Here is an 8,093-nt window from a genome sequence, read left to right as displayed (position 1 = left end):
TACGAAATTAATCTGCATTACCACCGTTGCAGATGAAAGGATGACCAGGCTTCAAGCAATTAGAATAAAAAACTGGCAATCATCCTTCCGTTGGGAATATCTGCGCATCGACAGAAGCGAGTTGTATTCAGCCATGAACGTTAACGCCGCCTGTAAAGCACCAAAACCATCACAGGGGTGAAATTACAGAGAAAGTCCATTAACTGCTAACAAATTAGTCCATTCATCTTTAACAAAAGGCCTGTGTGCTTTTTAAATAAAGCTAAAGCAGTCGTTGACGATAATTGTGAGTCTCATTATTTCCAGATGGTCATCTCGTGATGCCATGACGGCATGTGAACATCTGTGTCTGTACATGACATGCACAGTGGTGCAACCGCGGAGGCCATCTTCTATCCGTCGGGGGACTCGGCGCGCAAGCCCACACTTGTCTCGTCCACCTCCATGATTACTTTTCCTCGCCACTTATACAGCGCGAGAGCAGCTGGAGAGGTGATTGGCCGGCCGGCGTGATGGATAGACGGGTGAGTGTGGACACGCCGGAAGACAGAGAAGTGTGAAGGAGAGCGCCGCCGGGAGTCTGAGGCCGATTTCGTGTGGCGGGGAGTGAATTGTCTCAAATAGACAATGTGTGCTTAAGGTGGAGTGCCCATTCAAGAGTGGACCAAAGTGTCAGGTAGATAACAGAGTTTATGGGAAGCTTCCTTTTGCAACAGCAATAAAAACACAATGTTGCACCGAATGGACACAAAGCGACGCGTGCTGTTTACGGTTGCGTTGCAAAGTCACCGTCAAGTTTGGATTTCATCAAATGAGCACAAAGAGATGTATTGCATTTTAGTAGTGGAGTATTGACTTATCAGTCTTGACCAGGGACACAACCCGGGTCATGGCAGTCGTGACTTAAAACCCGTCTGTCTTGACTTGGGACTCAAATCGGGACTTGAGTGCAAAGACTTGCAGAACGACCCGGTCCCACCTCTGGAATACAGACACACATTATACAAGGGCAAATATCATTTGGTGTTGTGAAAGCTTTCTGCGGGCAGTTTCTATTTATCTGGAAAGAGGAAGCAATTCATCGAAGTATTACGTAAGAACAATCTTTAGCCACAGGGCTTTTTTTCCCCCCCCCCATGCAGCCGTGTGAAGTTTCGGTGCGCAGCGTTGAACCGACATGTACAGAAAAAGTGACAAAAACTTAAGTGGCTGAAACTCACCAGCCACAGATCGTAGATACAGGGGGGGAATCTGTGACGCCCTGCTTCGCAGTAATGTAGGCCTTTTGAAAACTGAGACTTCAGATTGGACTGAGCAGCTGGCCCCTAAAGCAAGCGGTGCAACTACTAATCTGTCCCTCTGACAGACGTCATCCGAGCCCTGCTGATCATGCAAGGCCGGGGGATCTGCAGCCCCCACAGAAGATGTGCTCACTGGCGGCATGTCGTGAGCCACTCGCGCCGTTCTCACACACCTCTCCTGCCCCACTTGACTTGAGCATGAACTCGCTGCTCCCCGGACTAGTTCAGGACCCTGCACGCTTCAACTACTATTACTATCGTGTTACCACTGCAGCCCAAATGACACCCTGGATTTCTCACTTATTGAGCCGTAAATTGTGCAACAAGTGAGCGCTATAAATAGACTAAATAGCTCACATTGTTTTTACACACAAGCGCTCACTAATTAAGAAACTACACAGGGAAAGAAGTTGTGCTCTGGTTTCGGCGTGCGAGCCATTCCATCACATGTCATTTGACTAACGCGTTCAAGATGATTGGTTGACACCCGGGGAGCCCTGCGCCTGATTTGCATATTAGCTTCGAACATTTGGAGAAACATTACAGGAATTTGCCTCGGAGCAAGTTGAAAAAACGCTCCCCATGCTATCATTGTCATTCCAGTCGGCACGCAAACCTGCAAAAAGATGATTAAATAGTTTGCAAACTTTTAGTTTAGTTTGGTTTAGTTTAGTTTGTACTAATCTTTGGTACTTTATGGCCGAGATGGTGTAGCGTTACTTTATATTAAGCCTTTTTGTTGGTTTGTTTGCTAAATGTCCTCATGTCCACCCATGCAACACAGCTGGTGCTGCTGGTACATGTGTGCAAAAGGTGGATTTTTTAAAAATGTCATGGAATGTTGAACAGAATTTCTTTATTTACATTTTTTTCAAAGTGGAGTTGTCAGAAGTCCATCAAACATTAGTAAATTATGATTTCCAAACACATTTTTTTCCCTTTTTTTATATATCTCTGTTTTCCTCCAGTGTGGTGAAGAGACACCTTCCCATTACAACTCTGTGACGCTCAATAAATCATCATTATCAGGGTTTACTGTGAAAACTCAAAGAAAAACTCAACTTAATCACTGGGGGAGGGGAGAGAGGCTGGATGCCATTCAGACAATACCATGCGCGGGAAAAGGAGAGAGGAGCAGAGAGAGAGAGAGAGAGAGAGAGAGAGAGAGAGAGAGAGAGAGAGAGAGAGAGAGAGAGAGAGAGAAGGGGAGGGGAAGAGGGGGGGTAAATGGAAGTCTTTTTATCTCTAGTTTCCCACATCCTGTGAGCGCCTGCAAACGCGGCCACCCAATTTGAAAGAATGAGAGGAATGCGCCCATTCTCCCCGGCGCGCTTTGATGCGCCGCCAGGGGAGAGAGATGCATTGTGGGGCAACTCAAATAAAGACTTATAGAGGCAGACTGCGCTCCGGACAGTCTCCGTGTTTAATGTGAAAATAATCAGGTAAATGACAGAGGGTTAGAATAGCAGGAACGCAATTGATGAACTGCAGCCAGGTTGCGTGCGTGTGTGTGTGTGTGTGTGTGTGTGTGTGTGTGTGTGTGTGTGTGTGTGTGTGTGTGGGTGTGTGTGTGTGTGTGTGTGTGTGTGTGTGTGCAGAAGAATGAAGTCTGTATTAAGCTACGTGGATGTTTTAAGTGCAACCAAAAGCAGCCATATGTGTCCAAACTTAAAAGCTGACACAACAAGTGGGAAAGGAGAACAGCGAGTAGTCCAAAAAAAACAAAAACGTTATAATATAAATTATAGCGAAACAGTGTTTAATATTCGTGAAATCAGTTTCAGTAACTCAATGCACTGTTGTTATTGTTTTTATTTAGTTTTTGAGTAAAGCCTAATGGTAATAGTCTGGTCACTTTTTCTGAGTCAGTTTCCCGTGAAGAGAAGGAGACAGGGGGGAACCCGCTTGGCTGAAAATTTGCATTCTCCCTCCAACTTGAATTCATAATTACAACCCCAGTCTCAGCCCCTTTTTTTCTTTTTCTTTTTTCTTTTTAGCGCGTTTTTTATTCCCGCCACGTCTGTGTCTGACCCAGCTTGTTTGTGAGGCGGGCTCTATTTTTCATTCCTTCCGTGATTGACGTGTGCGTTGCGCAGTCCTATTGGTGCAGGGGAGCGGAAAAGGGCGGAGCTAGGGGCGTGCGGTGACGCCCTCTTACTACAGCCTTATAATCATCCTTCCCCCCTCCTTCTCGCCGTTTCCAAGAGCCGGTTTCTGACGGAGGCATTAGATCAGCACGCCGCCCTCTCGGTTTAACTGTTTACAAAACACTGCGGGGACCAGCCGTGGTTTCGCGTAAGCTTTTCTTTTTTGTTTTAAAAAAAAACGAGAAGTCAGATATCCAGACGCCGAGACCACGTACTTTTGGGCTATATTTCCCCCGGAGCGGCAGCTGCTTTTTATCCGGATGAGAGGAACCCTTACCGCATTTCTGTTCCTGCAACGTGGACCTGAAGCTGCACGCAGGAGACGAGAGAGTCGCGCTGTCGGAATAATAACACCACTGTTACGAAGCCCCAAAGAAGACGAGCCCGCCCGTGGTGGATACCCTGAACGGAATGCTGCTGTCCAAGCTCAATTCTCTGGCCCACATCTCCGCCGTGGACATGCCGGTGAAAATCCAGCTCCAAGTTCATCAAGGTTAGACGCCCTTCTCTCTCTCCCCCCCCCCCCCCTGTCCTCTCTCTCTCTCCACCGTGTTGTGGTGGCGCGCGGGGCCGCAGCGATGGCTGGCAGCCCCGCTGAGCGTCCACACACGCTAATGCTACTCATTTTCAACGACGTTTTAAACAAACAACCCCCCCCAAAAAACATGGTTATATGGATATTATATGTATTATTGTAGTTCTGGCAAAGTGCCGCTGTGTGTAGCGGGGGTTGGCGGGGCATCTTCCCGGGTGTTCACCGGCGGTGTGTTTGTGTGTGTGCGCAGGGAAAGAGAGGGAGCCCTTCGAGAAGCTCTACCAGGTCGGCGCCGTGCTGGGCAGCGGCGGCTTCGGCACCGTCTACTGTGGGACGAGGACGGCCGACGGAGCTCCGGTTAGTACGGCCTATTGTGGGTTTTTGTTGTTGTTGTGTGTTACATAATTAATGTGTCGTAGCTGCTTTCGTAGTAGGCTTGTTGTGCGTGTCTCTGACGCGGTGTCCTCTTTGCCCCGCTAGGTCGCTGTCAAACATGTGGCCAAGGACAGAGTCTCCGAGTGGGGAGAGCTGGTGAGAAACCTTTTTATATGAACACATACTGCGTGATATTACACGCAGGACCTTAAAGAGAAACGTGTCACACATTTGGCCCGTGCTAATACCTCCTTCGTTTCGTCTCTCCAGCCCAACGGCTCGCGGGTGCCGATGGAGGTCGTGCTGCTGAAGAAAGTCGGCACCGGCTTCCGCGGCGTCATCAAGATGCTGGACTGGTTCGAGCGGCCGGACAGCTTCATCATCGTGATGGAGCGGCCCGAGAACGTCAAGGACCTGTTTGACTTCATCACGGAGAAGGGCGCCCTGCCGGAGGAGCTGGCGCGCAGCTTCTTCCGCCAGGTGCTGGAGGCCGTGCGGCACTGCCACAGCTGCGGCGTGGTGCACCGCGACATCAAGGACGAGAACATCCTCATCGACCTGCGCACCGGCGAGATGAAGCTCATCGACTTCGGCTCCGGGGCCCTGCTGAAGGACACCATCTACACGGACTTTGACGGTGAGTCTGCTGCGACTTCCAGTGGTGTTTTCGGGGGAGACTTTTTTTTAAATTAATTATTTGTATTTTTTTATTTGTTTTTTTTTTTTTTTTTAAATATATATATGACGTCGTAGGTTATTTCCGTAGCCATGTTTAGTCATATTGTTTTCACCCGGGCTGGAATTTCCTCGGTTGTGTCATCTGTGACTCTCCTCCACTAGAGACTATTCTCTTTGCTTTGGCGCCCCCTATAGGAGGGACGCTGCATTTTTTACAACTCAAAGTTTGTAAACAAAGTCACGTGTCCTCCCCCCTCCCACACACACACACACACACACACACACCCTGCCAGTCACGCTCTCTGGCACCTGAGCTCAGATAACAGGACACAGGAGCAGCTCAGCTGATAATTCTGCTCTTTTTTAATCTTTTAAACCTTTTTTTGTTTTTAAATTATAACTCTATAATCAAATAAGTTGGTTCTAAGATGTTGTGCATTACTAATATATACATATTTTTTTATTTCCTCCCATCCGATAGGCACAAGAGTGTACAGCCCACCAGAGTGGATCAAGTATCACCGCTATCACGGCCGCTCTGCCACGGTGTGGTCCCTGGGCGTCCTGCTGTACGACATGGTGTGCGGGGACATTCCATTCGAGCACGACGAGGAGATCACAAGAGGGCAGGTCCTCTTCCGGAGGAGAGTCTCCACAGGTACATTCGCACCCCAGCGCACGGCCTCGACACATGGTTTCCTTTTTTTGTGCTCCGGACTCATTGCTTCTCCTCCTCCTCTTCCTCCTCCAGAATGCCAGCAGCTGATCAAGTGGTGTCTGTCCCTGCGGCCGGCCGACCGCCCGTCCTTCGAGGACATCGTCAACCACTCGTGGATGCAGAGCACGTCCTCCTCCACGGTCCCGTCCCTGCTCCAGACGGAGAATACGCCCGCGGAGATCCGGCTGCACAGCATTGGCCACGAGACCGCCGCCCCTGTGGCCGTGGCCCGGTGAGAGGAAGGCCGGACGGATTCCCAAAACTAGGACTGCCCAGACCATTACACAAAGAGACTTATGTAACGGACTTGAAGCAGAAAGGGAGGGGGGGGGCCTGCACAGGCCCACGGCACTGATGTAGCCGAGAAGAAAAGCGACCGTCGTGACATCACCGCTCGTTTTCACCCCGGCAGGCCTCAGACCCTCTCGCCGCCCCGGCTACCTGATTTCCCCCCCCGAGTCACTCGGGCGGTCATCAGCCTGTGGAGGGGCGCGCTCCGCATCGCACGGACGCCTGCGTTGAGCGAAGACCAGTGCACGCGCTCGCCGCTGTGCCCGAACGGCAAGCGGGCGGCGTGCCTCCCCAACCCGCGACCTTTCAAGTGCCTTCTGTGAGATTATCGCGTGGGGGGGGAGAGGACCCTGAAAATACTTGAATTTATGAGAGCAGAACTTTGTCTCAAGAGAACTTTCCAGCTGCTCACTGTACAAGGCTTTATATTGTTTGTTGTGGTTTTGTTTCTTGGTGTCTCTCATGGGCCTAGATCAGTAAAGCTCATGTCCTTTACAACCACTGCTATCACTACTTCTACTACTCCAATATCAAGGCGACCTCATAGCTCCGGCAGCAACCCTGTGCAAACAAGTCATAAAAAAAAAAAAGCAAACACTGGACTTACCTCACTCTCCTTTACTACACCGTGTGCAACCCTCTCCTGTTGTACGCACGTACACACCAGGGTGTGAGGCCACCGCCCACTCACACTCAGAAACACATCATCTGTTCTTTTATGTTCAAACAGTGCCTCACACAGGTCTTAAAGTTCGGGTGAGGACAAGAATTGTAAATACAGATATTTATTATCGCCGTGGCTTATTCCTCAACACATCGACGAGCGCAGAAAATATTTATTTATTTATGAGATAATTTTTCAGCTGCTTGTGCGCATCTCATTCCACAGTCAATAAAGGGCCCAACGGATTATTTAAAAGCTTTTTTTTTTTTAACCCTCCCCGACCATATTTATTTATGGCTCAATATTTTTGTAATATTTTTTTTTTTTAAAGAGCAGATGCGTGCGTGTATATGTCATGTGTGAAGCATTGAGCGTCTACTGTCGGTAATGGGTTTTGTTACTGTTGTCTGCTGTGGGAGGAAGTGTGTTCTGAATGGTGTGTGTGTGTGCGTGTAATGGTGTGTGTGTGTGTATGCATGTCTGAATGGTGTTTGTGTGTGTGTGTGTGTATGCATGTCTGAATGGTGTTTGTGTGTGTGTGTATGCATGTCTGAATGGTGTTTGTGTGTGTGTGTGTGTGTATATATATGTCTGAATGGTGTGTGTGTGTGTGTGTGTGTTCTAAATGAGAAAACTCCTCTGGTTTCACAATCGCAGCTTGGATTGTTTTTAGTTGTTTTTTTTGTTCATCCATTCAAATTAGAATTGTAAATTATGTTGGAAACTATTTTTATACGATTTCAATAAATATTTTTCTAAACTATGACATGTGACTCCTTTGTATTGTTTTGGGTGACGCGGTGAGTAAGTTCTGACCTCAGCGTAGTCGTGTTCAGATCAAGGTGATACCAAATGTCAAAAATGTAAGTTCAAACGAAATCAGCACATACTTTCTGCATTGTGACACACAAATAGAATTTACTAGGTGAGGTGGTTTCACAATTTTCTCGGGCGGGTTTCCTGTTCGACACCTTTAGTGTAGAAAGAAGGTGTCAAACTAGAAACGGAGAACAGATGAAAAGATAAAAAAGGGCAACAACAAGGGGCTTTTTGGTGCCACTTTGGTCCACAAGAACGACAGACAGCGCCGACTTTCTCATTGATGGCAAACTGTTCATTCAAAGTGAATTGGAATTTTGTAAGGGTGATCTGACATAACCCTGAATTTCACCCTTTACCTCACGAGTGACCTAAACTTGTCCCAACACACACACACACGCACACACACACACAGAAGCATCATCACACGCTCAGCCCGTAGACGGTTTGCACTCGACAGCCTTTCTGATGTTGTACTTCGTTACATTTATTTCACACATATGACAGCTCACAATTTTACATTCAAAACATCTATTTTTTTGTAAAATGGTGTAAAACATGGTTT

The 8,093-nt window shown here is 48.1% G+C and overlaps 1 protein-coding gene across 1 annotated transcript; it reads left to right on the top strand.

The window, feature by feature from the left end:
* The first annotated feature begins 3,513 nt into the window (after window positions 1-3,513).
* Window positions 3,514-7,475, top strand: pim1 (Pim-1 proto-oncogene, serine/threonine kinase). The gene is made up of 6 exons (XM_068598253.1): window positions 3,514-3,941; window positions 4,234-4,340; window positions 4,464-4,514; window positions 4,629-4,995; window positions 5,518-5,694; window positions 5,788-7,475. The coding sequence occupies exons 1-6, from the start codon at window positions 3,860-3,862 to the stop codon at window positions 5,988-5,990; spliced, it is 987 nt and encodes a 328-aa protein (XP_068454354.1). The 5' UTR covers window positions 3,514-3,859; the 3' UTR covers window positions 5,991-7,475.
* Window positions 7,476-8,093: the final 618 nt, after the last annotated feature.

This window comes from Clinocottus analis, unplaced genomic scaffold (genome assembly GCF_023055335.1).
Source record: "Clinocottus analis isolate CAN_PGR_092001 unplaced genomic scaffold, fCliAna1.0.p SCAF_4, whole genome shotgun sequence".
Taxonomy (NCBI): Eukaryota; Metazoa; Chordata; class Actinopteri; order Perciformes; family Cottidae; genus Clinocottus; species Clinocottus analis.
Note: the sequence above shows the minus strand (reverse complement) of the source record. Positions and strands in the feature narration are given on the sequence as shown.

Bases quoted from the DNA above. Each gene is read 5' to 3' on its own strand.
- pim1 (XM_068598253.1), top strand. From the start codon at position 3,860: ATGCTGCTGTCCAAGCTCAATTCTCTGGCCCACATCTCCGCCGTGGAC. The intron at 3,942-4,233 runs GTTAGACGCCCT...GTGTGTGCGCAG, and splicing joins CCAGCTCCAAGTTCATCAAG to GGAAAGAGAGGGAGCCCTTC. The intron at 4,341-4,463 runs GTTAGTACGGCC...TTGCCCCGCTAG, and splicing joins GGACGGCCGACGGAGCTCCG to GTCGCTGTCAAACATGTGGC.